The sequence below is a fragment of the Lupinus angustifolius genome, chromosome LG02 (genome assembly GCF_001865875.1).
Source record: "Lupinus angustifolius cultivar Tanjil chromosome LG02, LupAngTanjil_v1.0, whole genome shotgun sequence".
NCBI lineage: Eukaryota > Viridiplantae > Streptophyta > Magnoliopsida > Fabales > Fabaceae > Lupinus > Lupinus angustifolius.
Genome location: NC_032010.1, coordinates 16,875,335 through 16,894,745, shown reverse-complemented (window position 1 = coordinate 16,894,745; position 19,411 = coordinate 16,875,335). Strand labels below are relative to the sequence as shown.

Genomic DNA, 19,411 nt, shown 5'->3' with positions numbered 1-19,411 from the left:
AAAGAGTAACAGTTATAGAGAATCACACCGAAATATATTATGGTTCACCTTCAACAACCGAAAGCTAAATCAAGTCCCCTTTACTTGATCCAAGATATTTCCATTATTTTAATTTGAGTTTCTATTAAAAGTCTCACGCTAAGACTATCTTCTTAGAACACTCAAATCCCTTCAAGAAAGCACCTCACTTTCTTGTTTACAAACACACTCACAAAACTTATGGTGATCTTTGTTTTAAGATATAGCAGAAGACTTTCTAGTAGGCTAAGGATCATTATACCCAATCTAGTTGATATATAGATCCTTCATAAGCACACTCAAATTTAATAACACATTTTGCTCTTCGTTTTTCAGAACTTAGAAAATGGAGAAATATTTTTTTGAAAACATAGAAAAATTGAATGTGTGAGTGTGTATATTTGTTGTGTGAAAGTATTGTTTATTTTCAGATGTTAATGATGATATTTATAGACTATAGATGGGTTCCAAGATCCTTTCCATGAGGTAAAAATATTTAGGAAGACAATGGTTCGTTTGGGTAGGTGTTGGTTGAGTTTCAAGTTTGAAACAACCCTTTCAGCATACAATAATTGGTTATTATGTTGTGGTAAACATTTATTGGACTTTACTGTCCAGTTGAATAATCGATTACCCACTTATTGAAATAGGTTATTGGCCATTTCCCTAATAGATAACTTGTTACTCTGTTTCAAGTAATATTTTACTCTGTTTCAAGTAATTTGTTACTTAGTTTTCTAAAAACTTCTTTTTAGGATCTTGTAAATCTTTTTCATCGTTTTAAAACTTTGTAAAACATTTTTAATAACATTATGGGATACTAAGTAAAAATGACTTATAAAGGTAACACATATATTAAAAAACAATTTAAATCTTATATATGATCTTGTGCTTTCCATACTTCAAGGTTTTTATCATTTTTCTTCTTTTATTGATATTGGTGTTTTCATCAAAATGTAGTCAAGATCAAGGAGTAATTCATCTTCGCAAATTCTATGTGTGTGACCCTATAACAGGAGGATATCTTCTGTCTCAAAAGAGTGTATCACTTCAAAAAATACTTAATAATTAAATTTTTAACTTAAATATATTTTTTCAACCAATCATAATTAATGATATATATAATGACACACTGTATGGGATAGAGGATGTGCTCCCCTGTAAGTCCGTAACTATTTCTTACATATTTAGGCTCTAAAAATTAAATATAAATAATATTAACCATCTAAGTCAGACTCTCCCTCCCTAGATTCTATGACCCTAGAGTCTATTGATTTATGTTTCCATACATACCGCCTTCCTCTATGTCTCGCCATAGCTGTATATATTTGAAAACAAGAATGTTATTATTATTTTTAATAAAGTGTGGAAATAATAGTTGCTAAAAGTTTTGAAATGGCAATAGTTTAAACATCAAAGATGCACAAGTTAGACCTGTAAATACGCCAATTGAAGATAAGAAAATTAACGTTGGTCCAGGTTAACCTTATCTACAATAGGTTCTCCCTCCGTAGGTTCTACGACCACAGAGTCCACTAATTTACGTCAGCTCACATGTCTTCCTTTGTGTCTCGCCATAACTATATACATGGGTTTTTTCAATATTATATTTGTTGGACATGGAACTCCCTGATGGTTGGAGGTTCCCCGGTCGAAGTCTAATCCAACAAATGGTATCAGAGCCTTAAGGTTTTGGTTCAAGACATGGTGTCTCACTTGTGATTCTTCACTCTTCCCATACCCATGTAACAATGGAACTCACTGGTGGTTGGAGGCTCCTCAGTCGCAGTCTGGTCCAACAATGGTATCAAAACCGATGGTTCGGCTGGGACATGGTGGACTTAAGGGGGGCGAATCGGAAAGTGTGTGGTACCCACACTTGAGAGGGGATTTTTGGGTTTATTCAAGTGTGAAGTCTGACATTGGATATGCGGGAAGGAGCGAAAGAGTTTATAAGAAGGAAAGGCCCATAGAACTAATGCCTCAAGGTTTTGGTTCAAGACGTGGTGTCTCACTTGTGACTCTTCACTCTTCTCATACCCATGTAACAATGGAACTCCCCGGTGGTTAGAGGTTCCCCGGTCGCAGTCCGGTCCAACAAGTGGTATCAGAGCTGATGGTTTGGATGGGACTTGGTGGACTTAAGGGGAGCGGACCGGAAAGTGTGTGGTACCCACACTTGAGGAAAAGATTATTGTGTTTATTCAAGTGTGAAGTCTCACATTGGATATGCGTGGAGGAGTGAAAGAATTTATAGTTGGAGGCTCCGCGGTCGCAGTCTGGTCCAACAATATTGGTTATCAACCAATTATTGTACTAGTTTAGTGGTACATCGGTTTAACTATTAGTTTAGTAATAATATGATAAGTTATATATTATGTAACTAATAATATATTGATCAACAAGTTGTTGGTTTAGTCGTATAAGGTTCCGCTAAATTATTAGGATGTTTAAAAAGTCAAAAATTTGATTCTTATAAGCGACACACTTGTTAGGAGAACAGTCACATACCTCAAAATTGATTAATTCTTAACCCAAAAATGATGAGAGATACTCTTAATTAGGGATGAGCAGGACCCGACCCTACCTCTCACCCGACACGGCCTGATCATGATTGGGTCCGAATAAGGTCGGATCCGAATAAGGTCGGGTCCGATCGGGTCTAGGGCTGGGTTCGGGTTCCAAAAATAGACACAGTCAATATTTAGGATCGGGTAGGGACCAAACATGATCCGGCCCGTCCCGTCCTAGGGTCACTCGCTCATCATGTTTGTATGTATTTTTACTCAAATGTGTATAGAGTAATGATACCCTTTTGGTCGAAAGTATCATTTATTCTGTAATTTTTCCTTAATATATACATGATTAATAATATATATACACACATCATTTTATATATCAAACTGCATATTCATAATAATAAATAATATTAAGAGTCTTTATCTAAAATGAGTATGCATTATATTTAATCGAGTCTAGGGTCGAGTCAAGTTTAAAGGCGAACACGATGTCTATTTAGGGTCGGGTTAGCTTCGGGTCTATGGTCAGATCCGGGTTCAAAAAAGTGACCCAACCAATATTTAGGGCTGGGTAAGGACAAGCTTTAACCCGTCCCAACACGGCTCATGCTCATCCCTACTCTTGGTAGTGAAAAAAATATAATATATTGATAAATATATATATTATTTGCATAATGTTGCAATTGCACAGTAGCCGACCATGTTATAAACTACTACAAATTCATAGTTTCAATTCTTTATGTGTTGTTTAGAAAAATATGATTTTTTTTCATGTGTGAACCATATTTTATTTAGAGGATATCATATAACTTTGATTGATATTTCCAGGTTTTGACTAATTTTGATTAGTTTATTTGTATACCCATATAATTATCACACTGTATCGTTATGAGACAGATTCATTCATTTTTCCCATTCTATACAATTGTAAAAAAGAATGTTATTTTTTTGTAAATGTTTTGAAGTAATAGTTGCTGAAAAGCCTTTAAATAGTAGTTTTCACTTTTCACATCAAAAGAAAACATAAGTTAAACCTCTACAAAGTACAAACAACTATTCAAGACAACAAGATTAACATAAAGAAATAGTTGGCTGCTGCCAAAGAGAAATAATATTTTTATAGGAATGTAACATTTATATATTTATATATAGTCAATATATCATCAACAATTTATTTGTATTACTTTCTTTAAACAGTTAATAATGACTAAATATAAATAATAAATAAAATAATAATAATGTATAAAACTTATATAATTTCAATACATATTTTTTTCCCTCTTTCCATAGATGTGGTTTAAATTTGTAGTCTCATCTTCAAACACATTCCTCCCTACTGTCACTCAAGTGGACATGCTTATGTGGCAGCAAAAAACCTGATGGTCTTTTACCTTTTAAAAGTTAGTTTGAGAATTCAATTTTGGAGGGAAAAGAATGAAAAAGGAAAGGGAAAGCTTGGGAGCCATCTTACAAAGTGTATTCATGACTTCCAAGCCTTCTATTTTTCTCATTTCCCTCCAAAATTCACTCACAAACTAACCCCAAGGTTACCTTTCAGCACCTACCTCCTAGCAATCAAAGGTTAAATTGTGCAAATTAATATGGTCTACGAATATTCCTCTTTCTAAGTACTTTATCACTTGGAGGCTTTTCCATAGAAAGCTTCCTACATATGAGAATCTGCAAAGAGAGAGATCTCTTTAGTCTCTGCTTGTAGTCATTGTCTTAAAGACTTGGAGTCTTCGGATCATTTGTTCTTTATATGTAAGTTTGCCATCAACCTATGGAACTACTTGGCCAATAAAATCAACTTTCGGCTGGACACTTCATTTATTTCTTTTGTTTTGTCTTTCTGTTCTAGAAGTTGGATTCCTCAGGTTAGAGAGGTTGTAACCTCTGCAATTGTAAATATCATTCACATAATTTGGTATTGTAGGAATAACTGCAGATTTGATGATAAGAGATAATCTTTCACTCAAGTATTAGGTAGGATAAAAGGGGCAATGTCTTTGACTGGCAACTTCTCTAATCAAAGTGCGAGCACCTTTCTCCAAGATTTCTCCTTGCTGAAGTCTTTTGATGTGAATGATAATTATAGCAAAGCTCCAAAAATGACTTAGCTGATGTGGTCTCCTCCTCTTGTTGGTTGCATTAAGATAAATACTGACGGAGCTACTCATTGAGCTCCGGGGCATGCGGGCAAGGCTGGTTTATTTAGAGACAAAATGGGTGATGTGTTGGGTTGTTCTGCTTATTACTATGGAATTCATGACTCCTTCTATGCCGAGCTCTTGTAGGCTATCTTAGACATTGAAATAACTCATAAGGATTGGAAGAAGATCTGGTTGGAGTGTGACTCAACTTTGGTAGTCAGCTCCTTTAATAATCCGATTAATGTCTCTTGAAAGCTGGCTAATAGATGGAATAATTGTTTATGTTGAATACAGGGAATGAATTTTAATGTGTTTCACATTTATAGGGAAGGAACTTGCCTCTTTTGGTGTCCTCTCAAAATGTTACTCATGGTGGGATAATATTCATGATTTTCTCACTCAGAAATTCTATAGGAATAGGTCGGGTTTACCCGATTATAGATTTCATTAATTGTTTACTCATCTTAGTTTGGTTGAGCTGAGTTTTTAGTTATTGTTGTTTTAATTTTTACTCCCGTGGGAGATGCTAGTTTTGTTTTGTGGTTGCTCTGTTGTGCTTTCTTTGCAGGTTAGGTTATGTGTCTGTCATTTCTGGTTGGGCAGTTTTAGTGGCGGAGTCAAGTTTTGGTGCTCTATCTATCCTTCAGTGCTATGAGGTCTGTAAGTGGGATTCTCTACTGTTAAGGAGTTGCTGTTGCGGTTTTTGTTGTTGCCGCTGGGTCTCAGTGCAACGAGGGTTGCTGATTCTTGGTGGCTTCAGTGTTCTTTGTTGTGCTGGTGTTGTCTCTTGTTATCTTTGGGGGCTATTTTCTGCCTTGGGTTTTGGCTCTCTGGTTTTTCCTCGTGTGACTGCTGGCTGTTAGGTGGTCTCTAGTTGGTGTGCTTTGGTGCTGCATTGGGGTTAATTGCTATTCTTTGGTTTGTAGTTCTCGGGTTACTAAAGTTGGTTCTTTATTCTTCTGTTTTTTGGCTCTTTTGGAGTTGTCAATTACAGCTAACTGCTAAGTTAAACGTGAACATTGAAATTAAAAATTAAAATAAAATGGACGTATGGAAGAACCCCAAAGATTCTGACCAACACATAGCTTGAGCCTTGTTTTGTATCTTCTAACCAAATACTATATATTAAACGCATGAAAGGAATGTTCAATCCAAATACAACATTGTCGTTCAATATTTTAACCTTGTGTCACTCTGGTCCAAGATATTGACCCCTAGCAAAAACCTCATAATTAATTAATCTTGTATTTCCTACATCATTCCATTCCCTGATACATCAAACTGCACCTGCCATTTGAACTAGAAAATTGTAGCTAGGGCATAAACTGAAGAGGTTTAATCATAATATCTTCCACTTTCCCTCGAGGGCACCACAAATCCTTCCAATACAGTACGCAGCACTTAGAGGATATTCAGAAACTGCAATAATAATAAAACACAAATGAAGAAAGAAACTAGAAAATAACCCAACAGTAATGCATTTTAAGTAATTGAAGTTTATCCATTCTGCATAAACATAATAAGTCAAATATCAGATTTTAAAGAAACCAGGTAATGATTCAAAGTGAGGTCAGAAGCTCTTCCCAAGCACAATTTATACAAATTGGGCTCAATTTGAACATTCTGATGGTTGAGCCTAAGCAGTCTTCTTTGGCTTAAAAGAAGCTTTCCACTTTGTTCATATAATCATGTATGTGGTCATCCTATGATAAAAATGTGGCATTCACCGGTAAACAAATGTTTATTTTTATAAAATGTGAACTATACTGCCTCACTAGTCTGGTTATAACTATTTGCCAACATTATTTAAGCTAGCAAAAAATAAGCTCTGCTAGTGATCATACCTCACAGTCTTGCATTATCCGGTTAAACTTAGACTCGTCATAAAGTAACTTTCATTTTATTCTTTTAAAAAGGAAGCCAGATGAATGGGGATTAGTTCATCTAACCAGATTAAGTATAGTATCATTTTATTAATCTCGCAACTGTCTTGAAATTTGATCACCAAATTGTAAATGATGAAACACTAATAGTAATAATTAGTAATATAAATAATGAAAACAAAATTAAAAAATATTGGATTCCAAAGTGCAAGAAATATGAGGTTACTAGATAAGCAGGACACCACAATCAGATATTACACACCAAAAAACAGAAACTCAAGACAAAGAAATTAATGGTGTTAAAAATGTGTGTCGTGAGTACGTATATAATAACTAACAAGAGAAGGTAAAAAAACTCTGCAAGGATAAACTTACTTGATATATAATCATCTGTATAATCTGTCTCAATCTTTCCATGGGCCATTGCCCCCAGCTGAAATTAGATTTTAACCAAAGTCAAACAATTATCAGACAATAATAAGCATAGATAGATATTAAAAGTCAAACGTCAGAAAGTACCACAAAGACAAAGTCCATATCAGTGGGAACAGTTTTTACGTAGTCATTCATATCAACCACCTTTTCTGAGCTATGCGAGAAACCTAACATTCAAAGGAAGATCAGGATTCAGGAATCCTCGGCACAGTAAAAAGAGAGGAGGTAATAATAAAAAATAACCACTAGCTCAAGAAAACTTTCTATATCCTCTATGTAACAAACAAAGAAACCCCTTTCAAAAAATCATGTAACCATGAAATCATTTTCAAAATCATTAGAAAAGAACTCACCTATTTTTCGTGAGTTGATAGGCAAATACTGAGTTACTGGGTTTTTGATGGTGCGCAGAAGTTTCTCACGCTTGCCAACAGCAGATATGCTTAATTTCTGAAGCAATTCCACTGCAAGGTAGCAAAATTTAGCAACAAAGGAGAGTATATTCCTTTAACTAAGAATTGCAGCACAAATGATACGGTAGGTTGGGGATTAAAATAGCTAAAACTTACACATGACACCACAGAACCTTTTGAACGTTCTTGGAATTCGGACATAAGGCTTAACCTCTATAAGAACGCCTTTTTCAGTCTTTATGTATACTGCTTGCAACCTCCCAGCTTTATTTAGCGGGCTATCTAAGATAGCTAGAAGAACCTGAAAACACATTGATATAAAATGAGTCTAGAAAGACCAAAACAAAAAAAAAACAAAAAAAACAGCATATGAGAGTATGAGACTATCATTGTATGATTGTAGGCAGTGTTTTAAAATGCACTCTATAACTGCAATTATAGTTGCAGCAACATTGTAGTTTCGGGAGTGTTCACAATGGAATCTGATCACAATTGCGGCCATATTGACTGCATTTATCTACAATTTTCCACAAGTGTGATAATGCAACGTAACCACAATTGCAATTAAAACACCTATTGTAGGTATACTTGAGGGGGAAAAGGCCACTTCATTGAGACCATTTACATGATAATGAAAATAGATTTAACTCCACCCATTATAACTAGAACAAAGCAGCAAAACAAATTCAGTAACAAAAGAAGTAGGCTTAGAAGAAATCAGGGTTTTAAGAGTACGATAAATAAGAACCAAAAAACTCCTAGCCAATTATATGGAAGGAAAATAAAAATACTAATAAACCTTCTTATAGTGATTTGCACCAACCTGATGAGTAATATCAGGCCTGTAATCACCAGGGTTCTTGTTGTTTTTGCGGAGGAAATTGGCATGCTCGTCTGAGTTCAAAAGCTGATAAGTCTGAACACAAAGGAAACAGAAGAATTAACGGTTATATTCACACATTATCCCACTAGCAGGTAGGAGGTAGCAAGAAAGGCACAAAACCATACATTGAGAATGAAATTCAATACCAAAGTTTCACATATTCAATATCACAACACATACAAAAACATAATAAAAATACAATGAAGCTGTGGTTGGATAGATGAAAATCAATTGAAAACAGAGTGGAACGGAATGAGTGAAATGAAACTAGGTATCATTATTCGTATTGTTTAAAATTACATATAGGAAGCCGAGTGCACCAGGCTTAAAATTACATTGAATATATTATATTCAATACCTCTATTTTTTTTACCTCCTGACTGGGGTATAGGGAGGAATTAGACATGATGAGACAGAACCAAGTTATTATTATTCACTTCAATCCGATACAAAAATCTAGAAAAGGATAAATCAATTTATTTCCATTCCATTACAACCAATAAAACTCTAAGATAACTTTGAAATAATCCTAGTACCAATAAAACTCCTAAGAATAAAGTGGGGAAGAAGACAACCTTTCCAACTTTGGCTACTTCCAAAGAAGCCCTTTCAAGAATAAAAGTAACTTTGGGCTTATCACTTTTCAATTCACTTGGCGCAATCGGAATACCAGAAAGTTCATCTTCTTCAGGCTGCTGCTCCTGTTGTTGTGATTCTTCTTCTTGAACTTGTTGTTCTTCTTCAGTTTCACGGTCATACTTCGGTTCTGTGTGCTTTCGCTTCTTCCCCTTCTTCACACCATAAGCTCGCGTCATCCTTCACGCGCTCCACAAACTACACTGAGATACAACAAGGTTTTGGTAGGTCTGGTAATAAGAGCAATGAAAAAGGGGTCAGGAGAATTTTAATACGCATGTTAGATCAAGGGCTGAGAAATTAGGTAAACGATGAGAATCGAATGGACGGCCAGGATTAAATACCTCAAGGGCAAAGGAAACGACGCCGTTAAGAGTAAAACGTAGCCGTTTTGCGCGTTGTTTAAACATACTTGCGTGGGAAACAAATTTAAAGCTGTAGTTGTGATTGCTACACCTGAAGCGGAAAAGGTTGGAAGGATACAGGGTTGATACAATTGAGTGATCTGCCCCAATTTAGCCCATGCTAAGTAGCCATAGATGATCTATATGATATCTTTTTTTACAGTCCAACTGCAGATTTTTTTTCCAATATTCTATTTGATGTTTAAAGTTTTATGTGTAAAGTTTTTATCATATATTTATATATAATATATATCTAACAACAAAATTTTATTATTAACCACATTCAAATATTCTATAATTAATTTCAATTTAATAAAAAAATCAAAGTGAAAGTGACAAGTATTATAAAAAATTGAGAGTTGAGATATAAAATGAAATTGAAAAAACAAAGAACACATTTATGAATGTTTGTTTTTTTGAATAGGTTGAGTATCCATCTAAATGAATATATTTATGGATATATATATTAGATAAAATAAATGTATTCAAATTTATTCATTACAAAAATTATCTATTGAATTATATATACCTAAATTCATTAATTCTAATGAGAAGAATTTAATTTTCATGAATTTGTATGTACTATAAATTTTGGATAAATTTATCATCTCTAAAGATATAAGAAAGGACTAAAAGGAGGGTCCAAAATTTATTGTCTTAATTCTGAACTAAAAATTATGGTAAGTTTTTATATGATTTTCATGTGAAGAATAGAGAATTCTAGAAGTTATAATGAAATCGAGGAATTTAAGTAAATGAGAAATAAGAATTCTTATGAGAGAAAGTGAAACAAATTTTCTTATTGAAACAAAGAACTTGATATACAATAATGTTTAAAGAGAGAAATTGCATGTGAATAGAACTAGCTAACAACTTTAGGAATAGAGTTTGGCTTATAACTTCATATAGATGGTAACAACTATATCAACCTATTAGATATTACAATTTAACCCTTACATTACTACATTCTTAGAAAAATCTTTCACCTCAAGGATTTAAAGATGTAAAATGCTGCTATCATAGTAGAAGTCCCGGGTGGCAACTTTAGGAACTTGGTTGATGCAAGTTTGACCTATTTTCTCTACAAATGTTCTTAAAACTGTCTACCAGCTTATGTGATTGTCTTTCAATTGAAATACAATCCAAATTTGTCAAGATGACCAATGTTTGTCACCTTCAAGTTTGAAGGGCAAGCTAAAAAAGTTACAACCAGACCACATGCTTTTTCAATTGTGACTTGTAAGTCATTGCATCTGTGTTTATTGGCTAACTGATTCGTTATCTCTTTAGCTCTCCTCAAATGACTCTTCAATCTAAGTTCAACTTTTGTCCATTAACTTAATTTTGGTTTCAAAGGATGCACCATGAATATATGTCTCTTTCCCATTAAAGGAAGTTCCATCTTCGATGTGTCATAAAATAATTGAATGTGGTAAAGAGTTTAAGGATAGAGAAAATAATACAATTACTTTAATATGATTGGTTCATTCTTATTAGCCATATCCAATCCATTCTCTGAGAAGTAGTTTATACTATTTCCCAAATAGCTTAAACAAATATTTAACACTTCTTCATGTTAGTATTCAATCTTTAGCAACTCACTACATATGTATATGAAAGTGTAAGATCAATGAAATCTAGGACTTAGTAAGAAAAATATATTAAGATTTACAAAATTAACCTGTCAGATTTCTTTCTCTCTCCATTAGCTTAGTTGGCTTTTGGCAAAGATGTTAGAGTAATCTTAAGCTATAATTCTATACAAGAAGTGTCTGTTTAGAGATGAGCTTGGGGGTTCTTTATCCGTTTATAGATGAGCTTCAACTACGTTAAACATTGTTCCAAATGTCTTCAAAAGTGTCTGTTTAGAGTAAACATTAAATTTCATTGTTCGTCGAGTCTTGATAACAAGAATGAAGTTATTGCTTGAATTCATTATACTTTGAATTAGTGTTATAAAAATCGGTTCGTGTCGGCTGGTTCAACCGGTAGTAAACCGGTGAACTGATCCTAATACCGGTACGGTACAATAATTATATCGGTCATACAATCATGGTGGTCAAAACCGGTCATATTGGTCAGTTTTCAATTGAACTGTACCGATCATACCGACCAATTTTTATTTAAAATTAATTTTTTAATAAAAATAAAAGGTTATTAGTTTTTTTATTGATTTTTCAACATTAATGTTAATATATTATATATGTATATCTAACTTGTGTTGTTTTGTTATTATATGCACTGTCAGACAACATGAAAATTAGTTGCCATCCACTTAGGCGAATATTGGTCAAATCATTGTCGTCTTTCATTTTGTGCCTCACACCACGTTTGGTGAAAGTCAACCATCACTAGTCCACATCACAAAGACGATAAGCCTCATGCACATTCGGTCTGCGCTAGCTGGTGGAGTTTACATGCAAGTTGATCAGGAAAACGAACGTGTGCCTCGTGGTTAGAAGACACCACCAGTTGTGTGGTCTTTTGCCATACCTAACATGTGCTGGTCTTCCACCCTTCCACGTTAGAAAAACTTGTATGAAGACACATATAATACGTCATATTTGAAGACTAGTACATTTTATGGTTTTTAATGCTATCATTTAAGATTAAATTTAATTAAAATTAAAATATTAATGTGTTGTCAAGATCTTATTAGTTGTCTCTACATGGTTTGGTTTCCAGACGAGTCTTTCTCCTTCCACATTGAGTTGCTTAACGCCAGCATAACAATCTCTTCCAATAACAATCTACCACATAGTCTCCTTAGATGACCATATATGGATTCTATTTTTTCTTTCCCTTTTCTTTTAAATTTATTTCTTTTTATATAATAATATTAAATTAATAAAATTAATATTTTAAACAAATTACATAAATAATTATGAATGTAAAAGTAAATAGTAATTATTTTTTTTAAATATATTATTTTACGAGAATTTAATGGTTCAATCACAACTTATGACATATCTTCCTTTCTGCTCTTGACATGAGAAGTCGATTCACGATCCGAGCGATCTGTTTGCTATCGATTTTGTTTATTTAAACCAAATAATTTCTTTTAAATGATTTAAAATAAAATTAATGGAATTTAATATTATGGCCACGACTCTATCGTATCTTGCTTCCTATCCTCGAAGCATGAAGTTAGTTTACACAATGCATTCTCTTTGCTACTGATCCCCTTTATTTAAATTAAATAAATTTCTTTTAAATGCTTTTATATAAAACTAATTTGGCAAATTAGTATTACAATCACGACTGCCTATCTTCCTTTATGCTCTCGAAGCAAGAAGTTGGTTCACGACCAATGCAGATTCTTCGCTATTAATTCATTTTTAAGTAATTAGAATAATTTATTTAATAAAAGTAAAATGAATTGACTAATTAATCTTCAACCACAACGATATAGTCTTATCTCCCTATTGCACTTAGGGATACATATGAACAAGATAAACTCTTGTTAGACACAAATAAATTAATAATTAATTTAGTATTAATAATTAAAAATTTAAAACAAATAAATTGAGGGTATAATTTGATCCATGCATTTAACGAGGTATTGTTTTATTATGTGCGGACGTAGTGCCAATATCATTCCTGATCCATAATCGACTCTTTAGCTCAGAATTTTGGTTTGATGGACATATTTTCCAAATTGGCAATAAAAGAAAGTTTTGTGCTCTTTAAACACAAAAAATTAGGAGTGCCTCCAAATCATTTAGAATAGAGAGGAATCTCCTTGATCATGCATCCTATGTCGTGTAACTGATGATCTATCGAAAACTGAGTCATGACAAGTGGTGATTCTATTGGGGATTTTATCCTAGAGGGTCAGGTCGAGAGTAGTTAATATTTGATAACAAGGATTCTATCTTCATCTAGAGGGGGAAGGGTGAATAGGTGGTACATATTACAAATGAACTTGAACCGAAACGCAAAAGATATTCTCAAATAGAATTGATTTTAATCGATTAAAATGAAAGTTAATCAATTAACTCTTTAATTAATTAATTACATGCAAACTTAATTAGTTAACACAAAGTATAATTAATCAATTATATGCAGACTTAATCGATTAATGAAGTTGTTTTTCTCAAAAATATTTTGGTTCTTGATTTTTTTGATACAGCAAGATATCAAAGATTATCCCAAACTTAATATGCTCTAAAGATGAATATAGAGTGCAATTAAACGAGTAAGTTACTTATGCAATGATTAATTTAATAATGATGTTAAACGATGCAACAACAAAAAAATGACAATTGTAAGTAAGTAAAGAGTAGGCTAAAGAGAAGAAAACATAGCCGCATTTTATCCTGGTTCATTTGTTTGTTCACATGCAAACTATATCCAGACTTTCCCTTCTGATCTCAGGAGATTTGCTTTACTAGAAGAAATTAATTGTTTGATACAAACACTTCTTAACCAAGATTTTCCTTGGACCTAGCTTCTAATGACACCCTACCACTTCTAACTAAGTACTTCAGTGAGACTCCTCTTGGACCTAAACCACAACCAAAGATTTTTTCTGATTTCTCTCTTTTCTACTAGATGATACCTTACATCCACAAAGAGATAAATCAGAAAATAATGACCGTAAAGTTTTTGTGTGCAACTTTCCAATGCACCTAGAATGTGCTATACAATACACTAACAATTCTGCACACAACCCTTTAATGAATCTCATATATAGAGATAAAAATGAATGTATGAGATTCAGTAAAGGAAATCTTTGAAAAACTTCTAAAGATATGAAAATGATCTCTTTTTCAAAGAGTGTAAAAACTTTTCTCTTTTTCTCAATCAATCACTCTTGAAAATTCTTACTTTTCTGAGTTATAAGACAATGAATGTATTTCGTAAAAATCTGATCTGAATGAATTGAGTAACCTTTGCATATGGGAAAGTTTGTAAATTACCATTCTGTGTTGAAACTGTTATGTTGGAGATAATGGATTAAATCAGTTACTTAATCGATTAACATTTCTTTAAGACGTCCAAGATTCCAAAACAGAAACTAACTTAATCAATTAACCATGTTCTTAATTGGTTAACATGTTTCCCATTTACAAAGACTTAGTTGATTAGATAAAATATTAATCGATTAATGGTTTTTTAAAAAACTTTGTTTATTATGCATAAACCTCTAACATGAATGATGTATGCTTGATTATGAAAAGGATATTATTATAAGTGCCCAAAATCATGTATGCATGTTATGTATGAAAATTTTCTTTTATGCAATATGCTCATGATATGTGAGATTTATCAAATGTTCACTCAACCTAGACTCTACGCATTCAAAGCATCTTATAGGACCTAAAAAGAAAATAATCACTCTTAATGTTCACGATCCATGCTTGAATACGAGTCTTGTAATGTTGTTGTTGATGTGTCCATTGTCTTCAAACTTTAGTCTTTTGTCTTCATCAAAATCATGATCTTACATGCTTACATTCACAATCTCCCCCTTTTGATGATGATAAACCAATCTTGCAATGTTGTATTCTTGAAAGACAAGCAACCTTTGTTTTGAGATTTGAGTTGAGCTTTAAACATTTGCTCCCCCCAACTTTGTGCATTAATTCTCGAATGTTGCAGAAGCTTGTAATGCAACTAATCTTGAAAACACAAGACAACAATCTTTCTCCCCTTTTGACATGATCAAAAAGTATGCTCACATGAAAAATATTGCCAAAAGTAAAGAAATGAGCAGATATATGAACAACTTAATCGATTAGGCATGGTGTTAATCGATTACGAAGAAACAAAATTCACTGAAAAATACTGGTTAAGCAATAGTTAATTGATTATATTGGCTATTAATTGATTAAACATAAGCATTTATGTAAAATGATAAAAATTTCTTGGATGATTTCAAGTTATAACAACATATGATCAACATGTATAACAATTGAAATTGATATTATATAAAGAAATAGAATAGATATAGTCAGAAACACATCCATTTCTAACATACATAAGTTAAACCAAGTCAAATAGAGTACATATGCCAAAATCCAAAGAAAATAAAAATTACAAGCAAATTAACAATCCATAATAGAGTACATGATAAAGAAAATATCAATGAAATAACAAACACACCCTAGAGAAGACCAACTAGAACTATTAAAGGTTGCCCTAACTAGATTAACCACTAGGAGATAGTTGGAAGAAATCTCCAAAGGTTCTAAAGAAGAAGTGAAGCCCATCTAAGTTAGGTTGGGTTTCAACATCATGTCTATGCAACTCCACCATAAGCCTTTCCTCCATGGATTGCATCTTATTATCAATGTGTTCATTGAGGTGTTGCTCCATAGCGTCCAAATGAGCCAAACTGAAAGATGAAGCTTGATGCATAGTATGTACCTCATCTAGTTGCGAACCTTGGGTTTGCTCAGGTGGAATTTTGTTCTCATCCAATTTATCAACTATAGTTTGATTATCCTCTTGATACATCTATACTACATTGTATTTATATATACTCATCTTACAGATCAACCTATCATCAATGAGATGTTCCTTGGGATTCACCATAATTAAGTCCTCATTACTTGTGTCGATTCCAATATGATCAATGACACGTGATATTAAAATCCCATAGGCGAATAGTGATGCGAAACCTCTAGGGGTGGTTTTCTTTTCCTGTGCAATCGTTCTTGCTTGAACAAGATTTGGCTCACAGAATTATGACATATATGTCAAATCCATGTTTTTGGATTAGATGGATGTGTTTAGGCATGAGTTGGTTTGGGTTTGGGGTTATATGGCACGACTATGTGTATGTTTTAGGGGAATGTGTATGGCTAAGTGTATGGGTGTAGGTTGGTCATGGTTTGGGTGAGTTATTGGATGTGGTCACGGGTTGCCTTAGATTTGGGTGATGGAATTTATATTTGGGGTAAGTGCATGGCTGAGGATTTGATACTCACAGTTTGGCTAAGGTTGAAGTGATTATGGTCAATTGGTACAATTTGTGTTTAGTATGGGTGGCCACGATTTGGTTAATAATTAGTGTATGTGAAGGAAATGGTTAAGGTATGAAGATGGATGGGGCATCACAAGCATAAGAGCTTGATAAGCCTGAGAGGTTCGCCACAAGGAAGGATCCTTGATGAGAACTAGGATAGACGCCAGACCAAGAATGGTGATGAGTCTTAGAATGCCACAAACACAGGTGCTTGATAAGTTCAAGGGTAGGAGCTTCAGCTCAACTCAAGGAAAATTTAATTCCTAGTTTAAACTCTAAAATCAACTTGTTTTATTCATGAATAAACTCCAAATACATATAGATGGTGATTGGCCAAAAAGGGCTTCACGAAATTAGAATAAACTAGTTTATTCATGAATAAACTAGTTTAAGCTTATCCTTGGAGGTTTTTGTTCTTGCCCTAGTCTTAGGCCCCTCTAGATCTTAAGTGACCCTTGAATCAAGGGTTGCTCCTAGCTGGTTTACATTACCCCCTCCTTCTTGGACTGAATTTGACCTCGAATTTGATCCACCATTACCAACCTTCCTCACCATACGACAATCTTGCAAAGAGTGGTTCGAAGGAGAAAAACAATTTTTTCAGCTCGAAAATGACCTTCCTTTTCCTTTCACCCAACATCACTTTCCTTCTTTTCTTGTTCCAATTTCTCCTTTAACCTTTTCCTTTCCTCATTAACTTGTTTTGGAGACAATGGACTTAGTACCACCTTACGGCCTTGGTGTATGAAGGTGATTTTGTTGGAGAATTCATCATGAATGGTTCTACTATCATATTGTCACAACCTACCTAGCAATATGTGGCCAACTTCCATGGTGGCTACATCACATAGTACCTTGTGCACATACCTCCCTATTGAGAAGGGAACCTCAGCCTATCTATCCACCACCACGTCTCCAACATCACTCAACCATTGAAGTCAATAAGGGGTTGGATGTGCCGTAGTCTCAAGGTTACAACATATATAATATCATCAACATATAATATCATCATATATTTGAACTAACAAGATACCTTTTTCTGATTTTTATATAAATAGAGTTGTATCAACCTTACCCCTTGCAAATCCCTTATTTAAAAGGAATTAGCTAAGCCTATCATGCAAAGCTCTAGGAGCTTGCTTTAAACCATATAAGGCCTTTTTTCAACTTGAAAACATGAGTAGGAAATTTATAATTTTTGAAATCGGGAGGTTGTTCCAAATATACCTCTTCTTGAATAAAGCCATTCAAGAATGCACTTTTCACATCCAGTTGAAAAAGTTTGGAGTGCATAATAGAGGCAAAGGCTAGAAGCATCCTAATAACCTCTAATCTTGGTACAGGAGCACAAATCTCATCATAATCAATACATTCTTCTTGATTGTAACCTTTGGCTACCAATCTAGCCATGTTCCTAATAATCAAGCTCGACTAATCAAGTTTGTTTCTAAACACCCATTTTGTGCCAATTATGGGTTAGTCACTTGGTCTAGGGACTAAATCCCACACATTATTTCTTTCAAATTGATTTATCTCTTCTTGCATAGCTAGTGACCAATGCTCATCCTCTATGGCCTCATTGATAGTCTTAGGCTTAATTTGAGAAACAAAAAACAAAGAAATTGCAAATATTTCCAAAGAATTTTGGGTTACCACTCCCTTAGAAATGTCACCTATAACGTTGCCAATAGGATGATCTATCTTTGTCTTCCAAGCTTGTGGTAGTCTTTGTAACACCGTGACTTTTCTGCGTATGTTTTATTAATTATTTATTTTAACAACGATTAATTTTAGAAATTAATCGGTATTGAATTAGACTAAACCATAGTTTAGTGTTAGTCTTTTTTTGTGATTTCCTATTTTGTGATAAATTTTCGTAATTTTCTGTGAATGAAAGTTTTTGAGCTACTGTCGGACCCAAATTCGCCCGAATTCGGCCCATAACGTGTTTTTGAGTTCCTTACCTCGAAATCGAATTCCGATTTCGCCATTGGCTTTGATATATTATTTCGAGTGAAGATAGACATCAAGTTTGTTCAGAACGCATTTCTAATTATTTTTCACTCCGAATTCCGTGTTTCGAAGTTCTAACCGTAAACCGAAATCGGGAGATTTTTATTATCCGACCGGGTATTAGCCGACAATACTCGGGAATGGTTTAATCGATAATGTGTCATCGAAAAGATCACATCACTTTTATGTAAGAATCTTGCTTGTTAAACAAGCAAAAGTACATATCCTCTTGCACAAAATCTCCTAAATCACTCAACAAATCCTCTTAGTCCACCACCATTAGACACATCACCTATGCTAGTCTAAATATACTTACTTTGCATTAAATTTTATGATTTGATGAGGGTGAGGCTCTCCTATAAACACGTCACCCAATTCTCTCATTTTTACACTAAATTTCCTATACAAACTAAGGTAGTCTTTTATTTTCTCTTCTTCATATTCTTCTCATACTTCATAGAAAGTTATGAACTTTTATTATGTTGTTCATAAAGTAGAGTTTATATTTGTTCTTTAAGTATTTTATGAAGGCATAACTAAAGGGGATGATAATAAAATCATATGAACCTTTATGTAGTTTTTGACTTTTGTAAATCTTGAAATTTCTTCCTTGTTCTTAGATGGAAAAACTATATCTTTGGACAAGGTTAGATGAGTTATTTGTTTGGAAATATTAGAAATTATTGTTAGTATTTGAATATGTTTAAAGGTGATGATTTTAACATCAAAGGAACCTTTAATGTGTTTAGGAAAAAGTTTGTATTTTATTCTAGAAAGTTTATGATGTTGATGAGTTGTTGAAAATGTTTCATTTTTAGAAAGTATTATATTTTAAAATTGTTTAGCATATTTTACTCTTTCATTTCCAAGTTAAAATAACAATCTGGGATAAAAGATGATTTATTAAAGTCTTGACTTCATAAACTTAAAGTGTTATGAAGTTTTGAATATTAAAGTAGTAGAAAGTCTTACCTTAGGATTTATTTTCATGACTATGAAATTAACACTTACTAACCCTTGAGGTTTTTCCTAAAAAATTAGGAGGTGTTAAGATGTTCATGAAAATTTGTTTTAGTAGTAT

General features: G+C 33.4%; 1 protein-coding gene across 2 annotated transcripts in view; it reads right to left on the bottom strand.

Annotated features, from left to right (window-relative positions):
* The window catches only part of LOC109337047 (ribosomal RNA small subunit methyltransferase NEP1-like), a 22,163-nt gene continuing 8,535 nt past the window's right edge, over positions 5,784 to 19,411 (bottom strand). Inside the window, exons 1-8 of one of the 2 annotated variants that reach the window (XR_002106393.1) lie at positions 8,880 to 9,156; positions 8,245 to 8,337; positions 7,578 to 7,722; positions 7,362 to 7,472; positions 7,093 to 7,175; positions 6,949 to 7,006; positions 5,962 to 6,109; positions 5,784 to 5,930 (exon numbers count right to left, since the gene is read on the bottom strand). Coding sequence is in view for 1 of the 2 variants with exons in the window: in XM_019573910.1 (XP_019429455.1) it covers positions 6,030 to 6,109; positions 6,949 to 7,006; positions 7,093 to 7,175; positions 7,362 to 7,472; positions 7,578 to 7,722; positions 8,245 to 8,337; positions 8,880 to 9,119 (810 nt within the window). In the remaining variant the exon portion in view is untranslated. Of the gene's footprint in view, positions 6,110 to 6,948; positions 7,007 to 7,092; positions 7,176 to 7,361; positions 7,473 to 7,577; positions 7,723 to 8,244; positions 8,338 to 8,879; positions 9,157 to 9,993; positions 10,001 to 19,411 lie in introns of those variants that run through there. The other variant, XM_019573910.1, reaches the window with a different exon arrangement.